Raw genomic sequence first — 25804 nt, 5'->3', positions numbered from 1 at the left:
TCGTGAAAAGTATCCAAGTATACAAAATATTGGTATCGGGACAAGCGATATGTTACTGCAGATTTTAGCAGCCAAATTAGGAGCCTGGTTTGAAATGCTTCAATGATCATTTATGCTTATACTATAGTGTAAGTATTCATAGTGATACAGATGGAAGCCCATCCCTCCTGGAGATGAAGGCCTCTGTGTTGTTAATTCAGATAGTCTGAATTGAAATATGTCATTGAAGGAGATTGATGAAATAAAGTAGAACAAGCGGAAGATCTTCTATTGGCTGTCTTCAAAGTGCAGTTTCAGCATAAGACCAAAGAGCTGCGGTTGTATCAAGACATCTCTTAGATCACATGCCAGACAAGTTCAGCACTTTTATGATTGCTTGCACTCATAGTCACGTTGATGCACATCCACACACGCTCGGGCCCATAAAGACGTCCATTAAAAAAAGGCGCACGCATTTCATGACATTCATAATCACTTTATCAGCCGTGGGTTGCCTGCATTGATTTGATGCCAGCGCTTGTCACTTCTTCTCAGTGCTGTTCAATCCCCCATGCATGAGAGATGAATATCATTGTAGGGATCTCAAATTCATTTAGATGACAGTGTGGTGATAAAACAAACAGTGTACTTCAATTCATAAATCCTTCTGCAGATGCAATTTTACACACGCCAAGGTCACAACTTTAGAGCCCTGGTGACAATCCCCGAGACAGCAATTAGAGGGTGAAGTGAATTGTGTGAAGTTAATTATATTTATATTGCGCTTTTCTCTAGTGACTCAAAGCGCTTTTACAAAATGAAACCCAATATCTAAGTTACATTTAAACCAGTGTGGGTGGCACTGGGAGCTGGTGGGTAAAGTGTCTTGCCCAAGGACACAACGGCAGTGACTAGGATGGCGGAAGCGGGGATCGAACCTGGAACCCTCAAGTTGCTGGCACGGCCACTGTACCAACCAGGCTATACCGCCCCAGGGTACCAATTAGTGTAGATGAAACTCCTTGAAAGAAGAGAAATACCTTCATATACATATAAAAATTATATATATATATATATATATATATATATATATATATATATATATATATATATATATATATATATATATATATATATATATATACAGTATATATGTATATATGTGTGTATATGAATATGTATGTATATACATATATGTATATATATACAGTATATACAAAGCCCGTTTCCATATGAGTTGGGAAATTGTGTTAGATGTAAATATAAACGGAGTACAATGATTTGCAAATCTTTTTCAACCCATATTCAATTGAATGCACTACAAAGACAAGATATTCGATGTTCAAACTCATAAACTTTTTTTTTTTTTTGCAAATAATAATTAACTTAGAATTTCATGGCTGCAACACGTGCCAAAGTAGTTGGGAAAGGGCATGTTCACCACTGTGTTACATCACCTTTTCTTTTAACAACACTCAATGAACTATTGGGAATGAGGATTGTTGAAGCTTTGAAAGTGGAATTCTTTCCCATTCTTGTTTTATGTAGAGCTTCAGTCGTTCAACAGTCCGGGGCCTCCGCTGTCGTATTTTACGCTTCATAATGCGCCACACATTTTCGATGGGAGACAGGTCTGGACTGCAGGCGGGCCAGGAAAGTACCCGCACTCTTTTTTTTACAAAGCCACGCTGTTGTAACACGTGCTGAATGTGGCTTGGCAGTGTCTTGCTGAAATAAGCAGGGGCGTCCATGAAAAAGACGGCGCTTAGATGGCAGCATATGTTGTTCCAAAACCTGTATGTACCTTTCAGCATTAATGGTGCCTTCACAGATGTGTAAGTTACCCATGTCTTGGGCACTAATGCACCCCCATACCATCACACATGCTGGCTTTTGAACTTTGCGTCGATAAAAGTCTGGATGGTTCGCTTCCCCTTTGGATGACACGATGTCGAATATTTCCAAAAACAATTTGAAATGTGGACTCGTCAGACCACAGAACACTTTTCCACTTTGCATCAGTCCATCTTAGATGATCTCGGGCCCAGAGAAGCCGGCAGCGTTTCTGGATGTTGTTGATAAATGGCTTTCGCTTTGCATAGTAGAGCTTTAACTTGCACTTACAGATGGAGCGACAAACTGTATTTAGTGACAGTGGTTTTCTGAAGTGTTCCTGAGCCCATGTGGTGATATCCTTTAGAGATTGATTTCAGTTTTTGATACAGTGCCGTCTGAGGGATCGCAGGTCACGGTCATTCAATGTTGGTTTCCGGGCATTGCCGCTTACGTGCAGTGATTTCTCCAGATTCTCTGAACCTTTTGATGATATTATGGACCGTAGATGTTGAAATCCCTACATTTCGTGCAATTGCACTTTGAGAAACGTTGTTCTTAAACTGTTTGACTATTTGCTCACGCAGTTGTGGACAAAGGTGTGTACCTCGCCCCATCCTTTCTTGTGAATGACTGAGCATTTTTTGGGAAGCTGTTTTTATACCCAATCATGGCACCCACCTGTTCCCATTTAGCCTGCACACCTGTGGGATGTTCCAAATAAGTGTTTGATGAGCATTCCTCAACTTTATCAGTATTTATTGCCACCTTTCCCAACTTCTTTGTCACGTGTTGCTGGCATCAAATTCTAAAGTTAATGATTATTCCCAAAAAAAAAATCAGTTTGAACATCAAATATGTTGTCTTTGTAGCATATTCAACTGAATATGGGTTGAAAATTATTTGCAAGTCATTGTATTCCGTTTATATTTACATCTAACACAATTTCCCAACTCATATGGAAACGGGGTTTGTATATACATATATGTATATATATATATATATATATGTATATATATACGTATATGTATTAGGGCTGCAAATCTTTGGGTGTCCCACGATTCGATTCAATATCGATTCTTGGGGTCACGATTCCATTATAAATTGATTTTTTTCGATTCAACTCGATTTTCGATTCAAAAACGATATTTTTCCGATTGAAAACGATTCTCTGTTCATTCAATACATAGGATTTCAGCAGGATCTACCCAGTCTGCTGACATGCAAGCAGAGTAGTAGATTTTTGTAAAAAGCTTTTATAATTGTAAATGACAATGTTTTATCAACTGATTGCAATAATGTAAACACACAAATGTAAATCCAAGACAACAATATGTTGTCTGATTTATTCATGCTTGCATAAATGTTAACTAGAACAAAACGTTTTAACATCTGACTGAATTTGGCACTCAGTTACTACTCACTCAGTTACCAGAACAATAAAATACAGTAATACAACTCATGTGACTGTAACATCAATAGAATACAATTGGTAGGCTAGGCTAGCTGCCAGTCTGTCCCAGAACTTGCCCAAATATTACCATAAATTATACAAAAACACTGTAACTGTTCATTATGAACTACTTCTTTGTGTAAAACAACAAAATAAATGATTCATAAATCAAATGAGCTTAGGCTAGCTGCCTTTATATTTCTGAGAACATGCCACTTCCAAAAATAAATTTACACAAATACTATTTAGTTACGTATGTCTCTTTTTTTCTAAACAAAACACAAAAGCAGTAATAAAATGTCTGTAACATAAATACAATAAGTAGGCTTAGGCTAGCTGCCTTTATATTTCTGAGAACTTGCCACTTCTGTGGTCCCAGAGGTCCAGTGATCACAGGTAAGAGCTACTCTGCTAGCCTTAGTCACAACGTCCCCCACTTTTAGCTTTGTCTCTCTGTAAAGTGGAAGCTACAACATTCATTATGGGATGTCATACCGTGCGCTCAATAGTTTTGATCGTGAACCTGAAGCCTTCTCTCTCCACTGCGCTGTATGGTCGCAGGTCTTTTGCAATGAAACAAGCGATGGATCTGGTTATCTTCTTTGCCCGTTCAGAACTGGGTGGTCATTTTGTAAACTGGTGAAGTGTGCGTTGATCAGCTGCCGGTGTTGTTAGTGGATGATCCTTTTCCTCTGAAAACTCTGGGGGGTGTTTGTCCGAGTGAGCTCGGGGATTTGAAGTATTCCCAAAATACTTAACTTTAGCGTTGCAAAGTCAGCAAATTGCATGAGTCATGTCAAGCCCTTTCTTGCCACGGTAAAATCCAAAGTGTCTCCAAACGTTTGCGTTCAAAATCCGCAGAGGCGGTTGTATTTCTTTTTAGGCTGCTCGGTGTCTTTTTCTTCTACCTGCATTTTAGCGGCAACACAACAACACCACACTACCCTTAGTAGCTAGCCACCAGGTAGCCACGCTGCTTATTGCGCAATACCTACGGTAGCCCAGAAGAATCAGAATCAGAATCAGAATCAGAATAGTTGTATTGCCATTGTTTGAGAACGGGTTCACAAACTAGGAATTTTTCTTGGTGCAATCGTGCTATTTGGTAATAAAAAGAGCTGTAACGGAGCTATCAGATAGACTTACAAGGAATTCAAGGAATTCAAGGAGCTACTGTTAGGAGTCATTGTTCATTTGGCACATACACATTGCCGGGAGCGGGGGTAGAAAATCAATTTTTGAAAAATGAGAATCGATACTGAATCATACAACGTGAGAATGGAGATTTGAATTCGAATCGATTTTTTCCCACACCCCTAATATGTATATATGTATATATACATATATATGTATATATACATATATATATACCGTATATATATATATATATATATATATATATATATATATATATATATATATATATATATATATATATATATATATATATATATATATATACATATATACAGTATATATGTATATGTATACATACACACCCACATACATATATGCATATATATATATATATATATATATATATATGTATATATATATATATATATATATATATATATATATATATATATATATATATATATATATATATATATATATATATATATATATATGTATATGTATATACATATATAATTATTATAAATATATATATAATATGTATATTTATATTCCCGGGCTCTGGATCTTTCTGTGTGAAGTTTGCATGTTCTCCCCATGACTGCGTGGGTTCCCTCCGGGTACTCCGGCTTCCTCCCACCTCCAAAGACATGCACCTGGGGATAGGTTGATTGGCAACACTAAATTGGCCCTAGTGTGTGAATGTGAGTGTGAATGTTGTCCGTCTATCTGTGTTGGCCCTGTGATGAGGTGGCGACTTGTCCAGGGTGTACCCCGCCTTCCGCCCGAATGCAGTTGAGATAGGCTCCAGCACCCCCCGCGACCTCGACAGGGACAAGCGGTATAAAATGGATGGATGGATAATATATATATATATTATATATAGTAAATATATAAATATATAGGCATATAAATATATATATATACATGTATATACTGTATATACACACATGTATATTCATATACATATATTTATATGAATGTATGTGTGTATATACAGTATGTATACATGTGTATTAAAAAGTGTATATATATGTGTATATACATACATATAAATGTGTGTATATATGTATGAATGTATGTATATACATGTATATATACACAAAACACATATACATATTATATATACAGTATATACACACACACGCACACACATACAAACCAGGACAGCTGGACATCAACTCAGCTTGGATCAGATTTTTTTTTCTGTCAAAGTTTGAAGAGCACACACATTTTCCAGGGTTTGATGATGTCATTGTTATTGCTTTGATTCAAATATGTATTACTTTATTTTGTGCTTATTTTTAATTGTACTGCTATTACAATTATATTCATATTATCATATTTACCATATTTTTATTTTATTTAAATACGGTATAAGTAAATTATGTCCCTTGGACAAATGTAATGGATGCATGTGACATATACTGTACATACAGTATGTATGGTTGTCTTCCCACTGATTACTACTCTTTCAGCAGTTCCATGTCGTCTTTCTGCTTTTTTAAACATTGTTTTGATTTAATTTCCCACCAAAATATTACATTGAATTTACTTCTAGATGACATATGTATGACAATGTTTTTGTGGGCATGTGCAGCTAAGCTGATGCTGCTGCCAAAAAAGTTACAATTGTATTACTTCCAAACTTTGTAATACAATTTCATATACAGATGAAGTTCTACTAATTTGCCTTAGGAAATATTGTCAAGTGATTTCAATTAATTCCAGGCTCCGTCATCCATAAAACGTGTTTGTAATTATGGCGGCTGAGTTTTTATTTGGTCAATTAAAACAATGCTTTGGCATGTCCTGTTAAGTTAACACAGTGGCTTATGACATTTTGTATGTGTTTATTTATTTGGAACAGTGCATATTGATGAACATCTGCAACAAACACAGCTGTATGTATGCCAGATTGTAGCACATCTATTGTAGGTAACAGAGAACTAACTCTTCAGGCACAAATAACGTGTTTTGCTTGCCATTTTTAAGTGAGTATTCAAAGAGTTGTTTGAGGTATTGTTGCAGTGCTTTATTCAAAATCACCCCTTTTAATGTTAGCATTTAGCTAGGACTATATTTTTTGAAGATTTAAGAAACAACTTGCTTGATTTTGACCCCCTTTTACAGTAGTACCTCAACTTACACTGCAAAAAGTCAGTGTTCAAAAACAAGAAAAAAAAATACAAAAATTAGGGGTATTTTATTTGAACTAAGCAAAATTATCTGCCAATAGAACAAGAAAATTTGGCTTGTCAAGACTTTTCAAAACAAGTAAAATTAGCTAACCTTAAAGAACTCAAAAATACCTTAAAATAAGTATATTCTCACTAATAACAACTGTACTACTATATGAGTACGTATTTTCTATTGTTTCATTGAAAATAAAACAGCAAAGTCCATTTGGCTGTCATCTGTTTTAATTATGAGACACAATTGTGTCAAAGTCATGATTTTTTTTTCATGCTTGAAATAAGAAATTATTGCTTTAAAAAAGTAGTTTTATATTTGTGAGTGTTGATGACACAGCTTTGCAACAGTTGATATTCTAGTTTCAAAGCATGTTTTACTCAATATAGGTTATAAAATCTCAGCAACAAGCTGTAATATCTTACTGAGATCATTTAGGACAGGGGTGTCCAAAGTGCGGCACGGGGGGCCATTTGCGGCCCCCAGGTAATTTTTTAACGGCCCCACGGCACATTCTAAAAATACGATGAAAAAAAAAAAACATAAAAAGTGGTATAAAAGAGAAAACCGGTGAAATGTAACAAGAAAATGTTGCATGATTTACTCTAATAACACAAAGCTGCCTTGCAGGCTGTTTCTTTCTTTAAAAAAAAAATAATGAATCAAAATCAATGTCATTATGAATTATTGACCTATTCAAGGCTCCATTTACTTCACATTAAATATTCCACTTTGAGATATTTTGGGGGGTTAATGTTGCATATTTTTTGGTTTCCATTTAAAAAACATATTTTTTTAAAGAAGGGCCTAACAAACAAACAAAAAACATAAACAACAATAAAACTTATAATTGACGGATAGATCTGAAGTTGATCTTGAGACTATTGTGGTAAAAGTAAAAAAAAATGTTGAATTTATTTTTTTAAACTTTACTGAGCAGTACCCTTTTGGATCCCCAATAATTTTAGTGGGACTTTTTTTTTTTTATAAGTGTCATTGCTCAAAAAAAAAAAGAATTAAAATCAATGCTGTTATGAGTTATTGACCTTTTTAAGACTCTAATTATTATATAATCTCAAATATTCCAGTTTAAAATGTTATTGGGGGAATATATTGCATATTTTGTGTTTTTTTCCATAAAAAAACACGGTTTTCCTTGACAAAAATGGCATACAACTTAAATCTTTAAAAGCGTTATATTGACAGATCGACCTAATGTTGATCTACAGATTTAAACCTTGAATAATAATAATAATAATAATAATAATAATACAAAATAATGACACATTTGTAATATTTTTTTGGACCAAAACCTTTTGTGGTCCCCGGGTTCAAGTCTGAGTGGAGGCCTAAATGTATCTTTTTTTATACATATATTGTATTGGTTTTTAAAATAAAAAATATCAAAATGGCCCCCGCTTGCTTTGATTTTTCAGTGTGCGGCCCTCAGTGGAAAAAGTTTGGACACCCCTGATTTAGGACCAAAACCCTTAAAACAAGTAAAAGACTAACATAATATCTGCTTAGAGAGAAGAATTATCTTATCAGACAGAAAATAAGCAAATATCACCCTTATTTGAGATATTTCATCTTACTTAGATTTCAGTTTTTGCAGTGCAGGAGCTTATTTGTGATAGAACTCCTAACTCAGAACACTTGTATCTCAAATCAACGTCTTCCATTGAAATGTATTTAAATCTGAGTTTAGTTGATTATTTCTTCGGTCAGTGGTCAAGAAAATAAACAAACAGTTTCACATGAACAAACAGTTGTACATTCATAAATTGACAATGTTATAGACCGAAAGGGGTTTAGTCTGAAGTTGAGCACTTATTTTGCCTAACCCTATAAACAATCTCCAATACAAGATGACCTTCCTTTCCTTTTGAAAGGAAAAACAAACAGAAATATTGTATAAAACAATACAATATAATGTAATAATAATATTTACCTGGGAGAGTGGACTTCTAAGAACGGTTATACGCTCGAATTGCTTCACAAATGTCTTTCTTCCCATGGTTGAAAAAACAAAGTGATGTCGATCTCCAGCTATGAGCTAATTAATGTTAGCGAGTCAGAGCAGATCTTACAGGGTTCACTGTGACATTTGTCACACCAACTAATTGATTATTATAAGACATTGAAATTGTGATGTCAGGTCAGAGACAGGTGTGCTGCAGGTGTGGCCACAGTCTGCATGTCTGATGTTGCTCACCTGAATGCTCGGGGAGGTTTTGCGTTTGCTCACACATGAAAAGTTTGAGGGAACATCGGTGCAGATCCCCTTCAAGTGGTGGTTCACCTGTATATAAATCACATATATCAACTTTTGTCTTCACAGTTACACTGGCAGAGTGGTAGGAAACGGTCTGCATGCTCAGAGACAGAATCCTGAGGTCAAAGTTCGCATCCCGAACCTCGCACTCGCCGAAGTTAAGGAGAGGCTGGAAACCTTCAACCAGGTAACGATGCTTCACCTCATTGGCTGATGACTTCCTGTTGCTTCCCATTGAACTGTGTTGAAGTAGTTACAGTCGTGGTCAAAAGTTGACATACACTTGTAAAGAACATAATGTCATGGCTTTCTTGAGTTTCCAATAATTTCTACAACTCTTATTTTTTTGTGATTGAGTGATTGGCGCACATACTTGTTGGTCACAAAAAAACATTCAATGAAGTTTGGTTCTTTTATGAATTTATTATGGGTCTACTGGAAATGAGAGCAAATCTGCTGGGTCAAAAGTATACATACAGCAATGTTAATATTTGGTTACATGTCCCTTGGCAAGTTTCACTGCAATAAGGCGCTTTTGGTAGCCATCCTCAAGCTTCTGGTTGAATTTTTGACCACTCCTCTTGACAAAATTGGTGCAGTTCAGCTAAATTTGTTGGTTTTCTGACATGGACTTGTTTCTTCAGCATTGTCTACACGTTTAAGTCAGGACTTTGGGAAGGCCATTCTAAAACCTTCATTCTAGCCTGATTTAGCCATTCCTTTAACACTTTTGACGTGTGTTTGGGGTCATTGAACTGTGCCCAAGACCCAGCCTCCGGGCTGATGATTTTAGGTTGTCCTGAAGAATTTGGAGGTAATCCTGCTTTTTCATTGTCCCATTTACTCTCTGTAAAGCACCAGTTCCTTTGGGAGCAAAACAGGCCCAGAGCATAATACTACCACCAACATGCTTGACGGTAGGAATAGTGTTCCTGGGATTAAAGGCCTCACCTTTTCTCCTCCAAACATATTGCTGTGTATTGTGGCCAAACAGCTCAATTTTTTTTCATCTGACCACAGAACTTTCCTCCAGACGGTCTTACCTTTTTTCATGTGACCACAACTGTACGTGTATACCAAGATGGCTGACTGTTTTGGACTGTTGTTAATCACCACAAGCACCGTTAGTCTCACTTTGTCCCTAGATGTGTTTGTGTGCAATGAACAGTCCTCATTAACAACACTTCAATAGCCCAAACACTTCTTTCCAAGAGAGACAGATATGGGGGCAAATGAATGGCACTGAAGATAAAAGTGAGACTGACAAAAAAATGGAAGGACTGCCGACAGAAAGATGAGACGGCGGGATCAAAAGGTCAGCGTTGATTGAGAGAAAAGGCCGAGATGACACCAGCCGCTTCAAAGTGACTGTTTGTCATGGAGATGGGCTTCAGGCCTGAATAGAACCCAGAAGAAAAGGGCCATTTCACACAGTCCCTAGAGGGCATTTGTGGCCATGGACCGACAGGATTTGGTTCCCCTCTGAACATCCAAAGATAGTGCAGAGGAATTTCTCTGTTCTGTATCGACATCTTCTGTTTTATTGGCCCTCTCCAGTGCACCACAACTATCTGGCTTGCTTTGACCTGATGTGCTCCTCCAGCTCTCTTTAACATCACCCATTCCTCCTCTCTCCTTCCTTCACGTGCTAGAAGGTGTCCCAGTCCAACCTCCTGTCTGATGTGACACTGACATCTCATGATGGTTCCCCACGTCCCAGTGCGCCAAGTGGCTGTCAAGTACTCGGTCGTCATGGTTACCGCGCACATTTGTGGCGGGTGTTGTTGACATGAACAGGGACCACCTTGAATCTCAACCAGGTGGCGAGCTTTGTGTTCATGGCAGATAGGAGCAAAGAATCAGATTGTTAAGCTGCATAATGTGGCAGCCTTATCACCTCCAGAATACTTAAGTGTCCCCAAGTGCACCACCGCATTTTTATTATGGTCTTTGCAACCTTTGACATGTGCTGCACTTTCATTATGCCCCCAAAAAGTTAGGTCCAAACTTAGCTTTAATTATGCAATTATTTTCTTGTAGTCAGTTGATGTGATACCATTAGTAGTTTATTCAGCCTGTGATGTATTGCCTTAGACTACGTAAGTGGCTAAAATCAGATATTTTTCAGATCTGATTTTTTCCAGCTGACAGTTCACACTGCAAGTAAAGTCAATTAACCAACGATAAATGAAAATTAATGTCATTAAGTTTTCCAGTGTGGATAAAACGCCATGCGCAATGCTTCAAGAGCATTTAGTGGCCATGTGCGTTTGTACCGCGGCGGAATGAAAAGAAAGGGGGGAATCATTTTGTCCTCATTATCGTATTTTTCGGACTATAAGGTAAACTTAAAATCATTTCATTTTCTCAAACCGCAACAGTGCGCTTAATAACCCGGTGCGCCTAATGTACAGAATAAATCTGGTTGTGCTTACCGACCTCGAAGCTACTTTATTTGGTACATGGTGTAAAGATAAGTGTGACCAGTAGATGGCAGTCACACATAAGAGATATGTGTAGACTGCAATATGACTCAAGTAGCATCAAGGGTTTTGAATTGGGGGTTAAATCACCAAAAATGATTCCCGGGCGCGGCTACGCTGCTGCCCACTGCTCCCCTCACCTCCGAGGGGGTGATCAAGGGGATGGGTCAAATGCAGAGGACAAATTTCACCACACCTAGTGTGTGTGTGACAATCATTGGTACTTTAACTTTAAACAACACCAACACTTTAAATGTTCCATTGAAAATATAGAACATTACACACAGTGCTCAAAAATCTGTCAAAAGGTTTTGGTACCACTTTGGTAAGCTATGAAGCCGCACCGCTTGATGGATTGTTGGAGCATTACAGCTACCATAGTCAGACGTACCATGCTTCAACATACAGGTATTGCTATGGTGTGTGTATAAGGACCACAAAATAGCACCTATTAGCAGACATATTATCTGGCGTTTTGTTTTGTAATATTATGCAAAACCAACTTTTCTTCCCTTCTGGTACCTACTGATGTGTATTTGGGATCTGCATAAGTCCTGAAAATGTGCACGCGTCGGCCATTATAGTCCGTGGCGACAACGTAGTCGATAAGCTTTTTCTTTTTCCTCTATCTTCTTGTTATGGGACATTCATCCTCCACTGTTTGCATTTCTAATATAAAGTAGTGTAAAGTTCTTACTTATATTTATCAGTAGACTCGCTATGGAAGCGCAAAAAAGTACCGGTGTAGTGAGTTTACATTATTCACCCAAGTTATTAGAAAGTTCCTTTCGGACGGTTTTTCACGGGACACATTTCCGGCGTTGTTGTTGCACTAGTGAGCCACAGATGAGGAGATGCTGCTCCGTTATTGATTGAAGTAAAGTCTGAATGTCATTAAAACAGTTAGCTCCATCTTTTGACACCTCTTCCACTCCCGTCCTTGCACGTTACACCGCTACAACAAACATGATGGGTAGAAGGCGCTGTCAAAGTGGAGGCACGTAAATAAGACCGCCCACAAAACGGTGCATCCTGAAGAGACTGTCGATACAGCGTCCGCATTACTGAAGACGCCGCACCGATCCGCCTGTCGATCTCACGATCCACTCTTCCCTCACTCGTGAACAAGACTCCGAGGTACTTGAACTCCTCCACTTGGGGCAGGGTCTCCTCCGCAACCCGGAGATGGCACTCCACCCTTTTCCGGGCGAGAACCATGGATTCGGACTTGGAGGTGCTGATTCTCATCCCAGTCGCTTCACACTCAGTTGCAAACCGATCCAGCGAGAGCTGAAGATCCTGGCCAGATGAAGCCATCAGGACCACATCATCTGCAAAAAGCAGAGACCTAATCCTGCAGCCACCAAACCAGACCCCCTCAACGCCTTGACTGCGCCTAGAAATTCTGTCCATAAATGTTATGAACAGAATCGGTGACAAAGGGCAGCCTTGGCGGAGTCCAACCCTCACTGGAAACGTGTCCGACTTACTGCCGGCAATGCGGACCAAACTCTGGCACTGATCATACAGGGAGCGGACCGCCACAATCAGACAGTCCGATACCCCATACTCTCTGAGCACTCCCCACAGGACTTCCCGAGGGACACGGTCTAATGCCTTCTCCAAGTCCACAAAACACATGTAGACTGGTTGGGCAAACTCCCATGCACCCTCAAGGACCCTGCCGAGAGTATAGAGCTGGTCCACAGTTCCACGACCAGGACGAAAACCACACTGTTCCTCCTGAATCCGAGGTTCGACTATCCGGCGTAGCCTCCTCTCCAGCACACCTGAATAGACCTTACCGGGAAGGCTGAGGAGTGTGATCCCACGATAGTTAGAACACACCCTCCGGTTCCCCTTCTTAAAGAGAGGAACCACCACCCCGGTCTACCAATCCAGAGGTACCGCCCCCGATGTCCACGCGATGCTGCAGAGTCTTGTCAACCAAGACAGCCCCACAGCATCCAGAGCCTTAAGGAACTCTGGGCGGATCTCATCCACCCCCGGGGCCTTGCCACAGAGGAGCTTTTTAACTACCTCGGCAACCTCAGCCCCAGAAATAGGAGAGCCCACCACAGATTCCCCAGGCACTGATTCCTCATAGGAAGACGTGTTGGTGGGATTGAGGAGGTCTTCGAAGTATTCCCTCCACCGATCCACAACATCCGCAGTCGAGGTCAGCAGAACACCATCCTCACCGTACACGGTGTTGATAGTGCACTGCTTCCCCTTCCTGAGGCGGCGGATGGTGGTCCAGAATCGCTTCGAAGCCGTCTGGAAGTCATTTTCCATGGCTTCCCCGAACTCCTCCCATGTCCGAGTTTTTGCCTCCGCGACCGCCGAAGCCGCACACCGCTTGGCCTGTCGGTACCTGTCCGCTGCCTCAGGAGTCCTATGGGCCAAAAGAACCCGATAGGACTCCTTCTTCTCCCTCACCGCCGGTGTCCACCAACGGGTTCTAGGATTACCGCCATGACAGGCACCAACTACCTTGCGGCCACAGCTCCAATCAGCCGCCTCGACAATAGAGGTGCGGAACATGGTCCATTCGGACTCAATGTCCAGCACCTCCCTCGTGACATGTTCAAAGTTCATCCGGAGGTGGGAATTGAAACTCTCTCTGACAGGAGACTCTGCCAGACGTTCCCAGCAAACCCTCACAATGCGTTTGGGCCTGCCAGGTCTGTCCGGCATCCTCCCCCACCATCGCAGCCAACTCACCACCAGGTGGTGATCGGTAGAAAGCTCCGCCCCTCTCTTCACCCGAGTGTCCAAAACATGAGGCCGCAAATCCGACGACACAACTACAAAGTCGATCATGGAACTGCGGCCTAGGGTGTCCTGGTGCCAAGTGCACATATGGACACCCTTATGTTTGAACATGGTGTTCGTTATGGACAATCTGTGACGGGCACAAAAGTCCAATAACAAAACACCGCTCGGGTTCAGATCCGAGCAGCCATTCTTCCCAATCACGCCTCTCCAGGTTTCACTGTCGCTGCCAACATGAGCGTTGAAGTCCCCCAGTAGAACGAGGGAATCACCCGGGGGAGCACTCTCAAGTACTCCCTCGAGTGAATCCAAAAAGGGTGGGTACTCTGAGCTGCGGTTTGGCGCGTAAGCGCAAACCGCAGTCAGGACCCGTTCCCCCACCCGAAGGCGGAGGGATGCTACCCTCTCGTCCACCGGGTTGAACTCCAACATGCAGGTTCTGAGCCGGGGGGAAACAAGAATTGCCACCCCAGCCCGTCGCCTCTCACTGCCGGCAACGCCAGAGTAGAAGAGAGTCCAGCCCCTCTCGAGAGAACTGGTTCCAGAGCCCTTGCTGTGCGTCGAAGTGAGTCCGACTATGTCTAGTCGGAACTTCTCCACCTCGCGCACTAGCTCAGGCTCCTTCCCCCCAGCGAGGTGACGTTCCACGTCCCAAGAGCTAACTTCTGTAGCCGAGGATCGGACCGCCAAGTGCCCTGCCTTCGGCTTCCGCCCAGCTCACATCGCACCCGACCTCTATGACCCCTGCTATGGGTGGTGAGCCCATTGGAGGGGGAACCCACGTTGCCTCTTCGGGCTGTGCCCGGCCGGGCCCCATGGGGACAGGCCCGGCCACCAGGCGCTCGCCATCGTGCCCCACCTCCGGGCCTGGCTCCAGAGGGGGGCCCCGGTGACCCGCGTCCGGGCGAGGGAAATCTGGGTCCATAGTTTTTATTTCTCATTGAGGTCTTCGAGCTGCTCTTTGTCTGATCCCTCACCTAGGACCAGTTTGTCTTGGGAGACCCTACCAGGGGGCATAAAGCCCCCGGACAACATAGCTCCTAGGATCATTGGGACACGCAAACTCCTCTACCACGGTAAGGTGGCAGCTCAGAGAGGAGTGATAAAACATTGTCCTTTACAATTATAAAAGCTTTTTACAAAAATCTACTACTCTGCTTGCATGTCAGCAGACTGGGGTAGATCCTACTGAAATCCTATGTATTGAATGAACAGAGAATCTTTTTGAATCGGGAAAAAAAATCGTTTTTGAATCGAGAATCGCGTTGAATTAAAAAAAAAAAACAATTTTTTTGTTTTTTTTTGTTTTGTTTTTTTTTGTCCTGCCCAGCTTCTCAGGCAAATCATACAGTAGATGTAGATGCCCATATCGGCTGTTCAGATTTACTTTACAAAAGAGAAGTGTAGGATACTTCTCTTGTTGCCTTATTTGTATTTTGACTTTATTAAATGTATTTATATTATCATTTGGTGCAGCCGGGCCGGAGCAGGAGGGGATAGAAAGAGAAAAAAAGGAAGACAGAGGGGGGAATTGTGGGGACAAGAGGGGGATTAGACAGAGAGACAAAAACAACAACAGCAAACACAACAACAACAACAACAGAGCAACATCAGCAAATACGACATGTACAAATATGATGGTAAAAGTATTAGCAAATAAGCAGTTAGCGAAAATAAAAAATAATACAGAAATGACAATGAGCATTATTACACTAAAAATGGAGCAATATGAATACCAATAGAAATAGTGCTATTGATAATAAACAATACCAATACTTTTCCTTTATTATCAACAATACAATTGTTCAAATGCAACAATACATATACGTAATGATAACTAGAGATACGAAAGAATGCAGAAAAATGGAGGGGAAGAAAGAGAAGCAACCTACATTAACCTTGTAGATTGTTATAGTAACAAGAGGTTAAGCTTTGTCAGTGTGTTATACCCAGTTTACCCTAGGGCAGGGGTCGGCAACCCGCGGCTCTAGAGCCGCATGCGGCTCTTTAGCGCCGCCCTAGTGGCTCTCTGGAGATTTTTCAAAAATGTATGAAGAATGGAAAAAGATGAGGGGAAAAAAATCTATTTTTTTGTTTTAGTATGGTTTCTGTAGGAGGACAAACATGACACAAACCTCCCTAATTGTTATAAAGCACACTGTTTATATTAAACATGCTTCACTGATTCGAGTATTTGGCGAGCGCCGTTTTGTCCTACTAATTTTGGCGGTCCTTGAACTCACCGTATAGTTTGTTTACATGTATAACTTTCTCCGACTTCCTAGGACGTGCTTTATGCCACTTTTTCTGTCTCATTTTTGTCCACCACACTTTTAACGTTGTGCATGAGTGCACAAAGGTGAGTTTTGTTGATGTTGTTGACTTGTGTGGAGTGCTAATCAGACATATTTGGTCACTGCATGACTGCAAGCTAATCGATGCTAACATGCTATTTAGGCTAGCGATATGTACATATTACATCATTATGCCTCATTTGTAGCTATATTTGAGGTCATTTAGTTTCCTTTAAGTCCTCTTAATTAAATGTATATCTCAGGACACATGTAATATGGCTTTTATTTTTTTGCGGCTCCAGACAGATTTGTTTTTGTATTTTTGGTCCAATATGGCTCTTTCAACATTTTGGGTTGCCGACCCCTGCCCTAGGGCAACAACGTTAATATATGTTTGATGAAACGTGATTATGTGCATGAGTGTATGTGTGCATATGTACTTGTATATGTAGAGTATGTGTATATGTGTGCCTGTACAGTGAATGTATATGTACAGTATGTGTATATGTGTGTTTGTACAGTGAATGTATATGTATAGAATGTGTATGTGTGTGTTTGTACAGTGAATGTATGTGTACAGTATGTGTATACAGTATGTGTGTTTGTACAGTGAATGTATATGTACAGTATGTGTATATGTGTGTTTGTACAGTGAATGTATATGTACAGTATGTGTATGTGTGTGTTTGTACAGTGAGTGTATATGTACAGTATATGTATATGTATGTTTTTACAGTGAATGTATATATATGTGTATACAGTATGTTTGTATAATGAGCGTGCGTGTGGATGTACGAACTTTGAGTGTGTAAATATGTACTGTATTTGTATATGTATGTGGGAGCGTAGGTACCTATGTATGTGTGTATGTATGTATGTGAGTACATGTGAATTTGCATGTACAATACATTTGACTCCCAGTGTGTGCGGGAGCCAGAGTACGGCCCCAGCCTCCCCGAGAGCCCATCCCACAAACAGTAGGTGTGGTGCCCAGGGAACCAGGGACCACTGCCCCCACGCCCCCACGCAGCCAAGCCGGACAGTGACAGGAACCCAAGAGCCTGGCCCACCGCGCCGCCCACAAGGGCCAGCAGCAGGCCGCAGACAGACGCACCCGGCAGAGGACAAGGCACGAGAAAAGCAGAGGGCAGCCAGACCCCAAGCCAGCGAGAGATCACACCCCACACGGACAGAAAGGCGGGACGCCTCGCCCGTGGGGCCCGGAGACCCCCGCAACCGGACGGGAAGACCGCCCCTGCCCCACCGGCAACCGGGCCCCCACGAGCCCACCCCCACCCCCGGAGAGCGCGGCGAGGCCAGCCCACGGCCACCCCACCCAAGCCGGCCGCCACAGGACCACCCAGCACGGGGCAACGGGAACCACCCACCCCACCCGCAGGGACCCCAATGATGGAGATGGAACAACCAGCAACCGCCCCCGCCGAGTCCCCCCCTGAGGTAGGGGAAAATAAATAAATAAAATAAATAAATAAATAATAATAATAATAATATTAATAAAATATATTAAAAAATAAGAATAAATAAATAATTAAATCTATTTAAAAAAAAAAAAAAAGAATTAAAAGAAGATCACAGACATGCTGACACACAAGGTCGCTACCCCAACAACTGGCCGACTCGCAGCACCCCGGAATACCCTGCAGCACCAAGCTACCACAATAGACGCAGGGACCAGACCCAGCAGGCCCCAACCAAGACGGGCACCCGGAAGGGATGGACGGTGGGACCCAGGAGCTCCAGACACGCAGTCCCGATGCAGTAGCCTGAGGCGCCGACCCCCACCCGACAGGCAGGCCCAGAACGTACCCCGATTTTGAATCGAATCGTGACCCCAAGAATCGATATTGAATCGAATCGTGAATGGATTTAGTCAGCCACCCATTGACAATCAATGGGTGGCTGACTAAATACTTTTTTGCCCCACTGTATATATATATATATATATATATATATATATATATATATATATATATATATATATATATATATATATATATATATACAGTGTTTCCCATAAACTGCCAAGATACCTGTGGCGGTGGGGGCGTGGCTATGGGCGTGGTCACCATGACACCATTTAGTAATTTGCATAATTTACTACAATGATATGATTTTCTCTAAAAAGGCTCAAAAAATGTATACTTACTAATTAATAATAACAGTTTTGTTTTAAACGTCCATCCATCCATCCATCCATTTTACAATATAATTACAACACTTTATGTACATATTTATATACAGATTTGAACAATAAGTTATTCACTGAAATATATTTATTAATTGTGGTTCTTACAAAAAATATATCTTATAAAATATAAAAGCTAAAATGTCTCTTAAAGCTCTGCCCCTTTAATTAGTGCATACTAAATAATTTAACTTTAGCCTACTACTACAACCATATTATTTACCAGCAACATAAAGTGAAACAGAGGCAGAGGTGTCCTGCCACGGTCAGTAACAAATAAACAGAAAACAGTAGTGGTGGTAGATAGACACAGAGCTTCATCAAACATCTGATCCACTGAACAAAAAGCTCCAAAAATCTTGAACTTTAGACTGCCATCAGTTTTACTCCCTACACTTAACCATGTGTTTCCTACTGCCTGCAGACTTTGCACCCTTTGTTATATACACATGTTGTGTTTCTAATATAAATACATTTAATAAAGTCAAATACAAAAAGGCAACAAGAGAAGTATCCTACAATTCTCTTTTGTATAGTAAATATGAACAGCCGATCTGGGCATCTACATCAACTATATGATTTGCCTGTGAAGCTGGACAGGACAAAAAAAAAAAAAAAAAAAAAAAATATTTTTTTTTAAATTTGTGGCGGAGGTAATTCTTTCGTGGCGGGCCGCCACAAATAAATGAATGTGTGGGAAACACTGATATGTGTGTGTGTGTGTGTAGCATATATGTGTGTGTGTAGCATATATGTGTGTGTGTAGCATATATATATCTGTGTAGCATATTGCACACAGGGTTTTCTAATCATCAATTAGCCTTCTGAGCCAATGAGCAAACACATTGTACCATTAGAACACTGGAGTGATAGTTGCTGGAAATGGGCCTCTATACACCTATGTAGATATTGCACCAAAAACCAGACATTTGCAGCTAGAATAGTCAATTACCACATTAGCAATGTATAAAGTGTATTTCTTTAAAGTTAAGACTAGTTTAAAGTTATCTTCATTGAAAAGTACAGTGCTTTTCCTTCAAAAATAAGGACATTTCAATGTGACCCCAAACTTTTGAACGGTAGTGTATGTGTATGTGTAGCATGTATGTGTGTGTGTGTGTGTGTGTGTGTGTGTGCGTGTAGCATATATGTGTGTGTGTAGCATGTGTGTGTGTGTGTGTGTGTGTAGCCACACGCTCAACTAAAGTGTGCTTTACACAGCAGAAAGGTTTATAAGGTGGATGACACACAGTTAACACAGAGTATCTATAAAAAGGATAGTTAATGGAGTTATAGTTGTCTGTTTCCTCCATCATCCGTCTCCCTCTGCGCCTGATAATACTGCTAACGTGAACAATAAATGTCTCAAAGTGGATTTTTGATTCCCAGCCATACGTCCAGCTGTTTATTACAGGCATTCTTCCACAATGGTCGACTTGTTTCCATTGCCGTATTAAAACCAGATGATTTGTCAATTTATAATTCAGTCCACGGAGAGACGAAGGAGGACAAATCAGGTTATTTTCTGCTCCTCTGACACGCAGATACACCACGATGAAGCCACAATTAGACACACTCTAGGAGAGCACAAGAAAAAGGCCAGTTGTGTGTGATTGATGAGATTGACGTGTGTGTTGGCCGGTGGCCCAGCCAGGTCCATATCAAAGTGTGTTTAGACACACACACACACACACACACACACACACACACACACACACACACACTGCAACACAAAGGTGAAGTGTGTGGATCAGCTGCTGCAGAACAGACTGTGTCCTCATGGAAGGTTGAAAGGTGTCTCCATGGCAGCTCTTATCTGTTTTAAAACACACTTTACTGCAATACAGCTTAGTTTTCTTTAATTTGCCTTTCAAAGCCATAGTTTTACTTTAAAGAAGTAGTAAATACATTTATTGCTTTAAAGAAGTGGTAAAGAAATCTCATTACTTTAAAGAAGTAGTAGAAGAGTATATTACTTACTGTTACTACTACATTCAATTATTATACAGTTTTTATATCAATAATAGGTGTTTATTATTATTTAATCAAATAAAACATAAGCATTATGACTGACTTACTTTTTACTTTAATTGGTTATTTTGTATATTTTATGTTTTGTGTTTGCGCTGCTTTGTGTTTGCGAGTGTGTTTGTGTGTGTGTGTGTGTATGTGTTGTCTCCTCTGTCTGCAGGCATGTGTGTGTCGTTCACTAATGTTTAATCAATAATGAGTATTATTAATAGTAGTCGTTGTCGTAGTAGTAGTAGCAGGAGGACGAGGAGTAGTATTAGTAGTAGTAGTAGTATTGGGTAACACTTTAGTATGGGGAACATATGAACCATTAATTAGTTGCTTATTAACATGCAAATTAGTAACATATTGGCTGTTAATTAGTCATTATTAAGTACTTATTAAGCACTTATTAATGCATTATTCTGCATGGCCTTATTTTACAACCAGTAAGCCATTAACTAAGAGTTTTCCCTCACCCTAACCCCAACCCTAACCCTAACCCTGACCCTATGTTAATAAGCAACTAATTAATGGTTCATATGTTCCCCATACTAAAGTGTTACCCAGTATTGTTATTATATAACAGTACTCTGACTACTTTTAAAACTAGACTGAAAACTTTTATGTTCACCTTAGCTTTCAGCTAAATCTTTTAATCTTTTAATCTTTTAATCTTTTAACTTTTAACGTCCGCACTGTTTTTATTTTTATTGTCTGCATTTTGATTTTGCTTTTATTTTCTTTCATTTCACTTTGTTGTCTGTGAAGCACTTTGAGTCTGCCTTGTGTATGAAAAGCGCTATACAAATAAAGCTGCCTTGCCTTGCCTTGCCTACATAACTATGTATAATTATATATTATTATTATTGTTAATATTATTTATAATGAATGGCACTGAAAATAAAAAGGTAATCAAACCAAATAATTTTTTATATTCTGCTTTTTACAGTTTTTTAAAAAATTATTATTCAATTTAAACAATGTGTACATTGTATGACTTGTACTGAACGTATTTTGCGTGTGTCCAAAAAAACATCAAACTCAACTATTGAAAAATGCTCCGAATTTTGTCAGAATGCAAGAAAACTAGGGTAACTGTAAAATACAAAATGGATGTGTTTTCTGCGGGTGACAAAGCGCCTCAAACAGCAAAGTAAAGTCAAAAAAGGCGGTGAACATTTCTGCTTCAAGGCAGTCACGTCCTGACGACGCACTATTTGGTGTTGTTTTTATAAAGCTGCAACACTAACACCACCTATTGTAGGTCTCTTACTTGCTGCAATGAAGAACAAGTCAACCACGTGCACACACACTCCAGCTCCAGTCCGTCCTGACAGTTGAACTGGCGTGATTGACTTGTGATGGTTTCATGTCACTTACAGTTAGCAGCACAAGTCTGTTCCTGCTCCAGTTCAGAGGGTGTGGAAGTTATTTGAACACGCTCCGGGGTTGACTGTGTAGAGATGCTCCATTTACTACTTGTTGACTTTGTCTTTGGTCGCACAAGGAAAGTCATGAGCCTGGACATGTTTAGCACTCACATGTGTTAGGAAATATTACAAAAAAACCTCAGTACGGTGATACCTGGGTTTACAAATTGAACTGGATCTTTAACGGAGCCCGTAACCCAAAATACTTTTTAATAAGAACAACACACTTCTACATAACTAATATTGTATAACAACAATACAATAGATTGTAGCACAGCCAACAACAGTAGCTTTATGAAGTCATGTCATAATAATGTACACAATTTAATGTACAAAATGTATCTCCTTGTATGTCTACTTCTCCGTCAAATACACCATCAGCAGTCCCTCCCTATTTTAATGGATAAATGTCCTCCATTTATAAATTTGCATGGTGCAGACTGCCTCGCCAATTGAGCCAAACACACATCTCGGTCGAGTTTTTGATGATTTCTTTCTTTAATGCAGGGGTGTCCAAAGTGCGGCCCGGGGGCCATTTGCGGCCCGCAGCTAATTGTTTACCGGCCCGCCACACATTCTGGAAATGCTATTGCAAAAATTAAAAAAACATTTAAAAAAGTGGAATGATGTGAAATCTAACTAGAAAAAGTTGCAATGTTGACACAAAGCTACCATGCAGGCTTTTTTTTCTTCTTTTGTCTATCTTTCTTTTTTCTTTTTTTGCCATTGCTCAAAAAAAAAAAAATCAATGTTATAATGAATTATTGACCTATTCAAGGCTCCAATTATTTCAAATATTTCACTTTAAAATGTTTTATGTGGGAAATATTGTATATATTGTGTGGTTGCCGTACAAAAACATCAACATTTTATTTGACAAAAGAGCATAAAACAAACAAAATGATAGTTCAAACGTAAAATCGACAGATATATCTGAAGTTGAGCTCGTAACTTAAGTGTTGAAAGTTAAAAAAAACAATTATAAAACTATATCACTTTCTGAGTGGATCCCAAATATATTTAATGGGATTTTATTTATCTTTTCACTGTGATTACTCAAAAATAATAATGAATTAAAATCAATGGTGGCTCTAATTACTTCACATCAAACATTGCTTTCTGAATGTTTTGGGCAGTGGGGGAAATACTGCATATTTCAGTTTTATTATAAAAAACTAAGTTGTCTTTGACAGAAAAGGCATAAAACCTTTTTGTTTTTTTAAACTTTATATCAACCTGAAGTTGATATACTGTACAGATTTACTGTAAGCGTTATATAAATTAAAAAAATAATAATTTGACTTGTTTTTAACATTTTAATGACTTAGACCTTTTATGGTCCCCTTGGAGCCCTAAGGGTAAAAAACAAACAAAATCCATATATGTAGTTATGGTTTGAAAATGAAAAATATCAAAATGGCCCCCGCATGCTTTAATTTTTCCGTGTGCGGCCCTCAGTGGAAAAAGTTTGGACACCCCTGCTTTAATGCAATGATTATCAGTCATTTCTTCTCCTCAGTATTGTCCTTCACACTTACTTTTGTTTTTGTTCCTGTGGTTGGAAAAGCAAAGTGATGTCTTGTTAGCTATAAGTTAATGAGCTAGTGAGTGAGACTCAGGTTGTTTTGTTTTGTGTTCGCCGTGACTTTCGCTACGCCAACTAGTGGCGGGGAGGCTCCTAACCTGAAATTTTGCTCGCAACTTAAAACAAGACCACTCGTAACCCAAAAAAGCACTCATAAAGCACCTTGTGTGGGCTCTGTACCGCGGATGTCGTTGTGGCTTGTGCAGCCCTTGGAGACACTTGTGATTTAGGGCTATATAAATAAACATGGATTGATTGATTGATTGATAAGTGGAGATACCACTGTATATCTATCATTTATTTTAGAAAATGAACCCTGTGCGTAGTATTTTTTAGAACTAATATTAAAATATGTCAAAAGATCAGCTAGTAAAATAAAATAGTTTGTAGGAGTGACCTTTGTCACATCTGTTCGAGGACAACTAGAGGGGAAAAAACAACAACAATAAATGCAAATAATTACAGCTTAGGCCGGTGTGTTTTTTTTTTTTTTTTTTACCACAGGACGATAGTTAAAAGGAGGTTGCTATTGAAAATATTGGGAAAAAACGGTTAACTTTGCTGATGATTGGAGTGCTTGAGAAAGTGGACAAGAAAACCAATACCTCTGTTTGGGCACATGAATTTGTATTAACACATTTTTAACACAACACAGCAGCAACAGAACAAACATTGAAATAGCAGTACGAAGCAAATATATGTACCCTATGCTCCTGATTTTAGAGCGCACCTGTATATAAGCCACTCCCACTCAATATTAGAAGGAAACAATATTTATATATATATATTAGCTGCACAGATATATACTTTGTGAAGTGAGTTATTTACGCAGAAAAAAATTGTAAATGTATAAAAACATACTTTAATTGTTTCCAAACGATGCCTGTAATTTGGCAGTAAAACAGCTGGTCAAACAAAACGGAAGTCATCGTCATGGACCCACTAGCTGCAGAAGCTAGCTCTTTAATCAGCTAAACAGACTCAATAAATCCACGGTGACGTTTTGGTGAATTTACGAAACTGGAAAGATTCAAACAGAATGCCATTGTAAGTTTTTAATACAAACACTTGTAAACGTGTTAGCATATTAGCTAATGCTGACGACGCTAGCTTGATTACATTACGATAGCACGTACAAATATACATGAAAACACTCCGACATATATCACAGATGGGACTGTTAAGTAATTACGAATAGTTTTAGTTATATTGTAAAACTTAAAAATGTGGCTTGGAGTGATAAATGGAAAATCCATGAGAGTAGAAACGCTATGGATGACTGGAAGACGACACGGCACTTGTACTTCCGATTTTAAAGCACTAAACAGAAGGAAATATTGTTGATGTTCACCCCGCAGCACATGCAGTGAGCGAACTTGGCCAAAAGATGGCGCCATAGCACAAAAAACAACACACCTATTCAGTGATTGTTGAAAACTATGTTGAATTCAAATCGTTATGGCTGTTGGCGAAGAAAAATCTATAATTTAGCCGCACCGTTTTATAAGCCGCAGGGTTTAAAGCGTAGGAAAAAAGTAGCGGCTTATAGTTTGGGACTTACGGTAATTTGAATTAGTGCTGATTAGTTAATTGTAAAGAACAGTATGGAAAATATAACACCTGAATTTCACACTTTAAAGTGCAAGCAGAAGCTAACCACTTATACCACAAAGGTCAAATGCAGCTACAGTACCGAAAGTTACAGGCGATACGCCATACTTGCCAACCTTGAGACCTCCGAATTCGGGAGATTGAGGGGCGGGGTGGGGGGGGGGGGGGGGGTGTTTGAGGTGGGCGGAGGCGGGGGGGCGGAGTATATTTATATCTAGAATTCACTGAAATTCAAGTATTCCTTATATATATATATATTATATATATATATATATATATATATATATATATATATATATATATATATATATATATATATATATATATATATATATATATATACACATAAAATAAATACTTGACTTTCAGTGAATTGTAGCTATATATATATGTATTTTATTATATATATACCGTATTTTTCGGAGTATAAGTCCCTACGGAGTATAAGTCGCACCGGCCGAAAATGCATAATAAAGAAGGAAAAAAACATATAAGTCGCACTGGAGTACAAGTCGCATTTTTGGGGGGAAATTTATT

The 25804-nt window shown here is 39.6% G+C and overlaps 1 protein-coding gene across 8 annotated transcripts in view; it reads left to right on the top strand.

Annotated features, from left to right (window-relative positions):
* Positions 1-25804, top strand: part of LOC133630945 (glypican-5-like) — a 385962-nt gene that overhangs the window by 264829 nt on the left and 95329 nt on the right. For all 8 annotated transcript variants that reach the window (XM_062022830.1, XM_062022827.1, XM_062022828.1 and 5 more), the window contains one exon: positions 8937-9057. In XM_062022830.1, coding sequence (XP_061878814.1) covers positions 8937-9057 — 121 coding nt within the window. The remainder of the gene's footprint in view (positions 1-8936; positions 9058-25804) is intronic.

The sequence above is a fragment of the Entelurus aequoreus genome, linkage group LG16 (genome assembly GCF_033978785.1).
Source record: "Entelurus aequoreus isolate RoL-2023_Sb linkage group LG16, RoL_Eaeq_v1.1, whole genome shotgun sequence".
NCBI lineage: Eukaryota > Metazoa > Chordata > Actinopteri > Syngnathiformes > Syngnathidae > Entelurus > Entelurus aequoreus.
The sequence above is the reverse complement of the archived record's forward strand: the minus strand, read 5'-3'. Positions and strand labels throughout refer to the sequence as shown.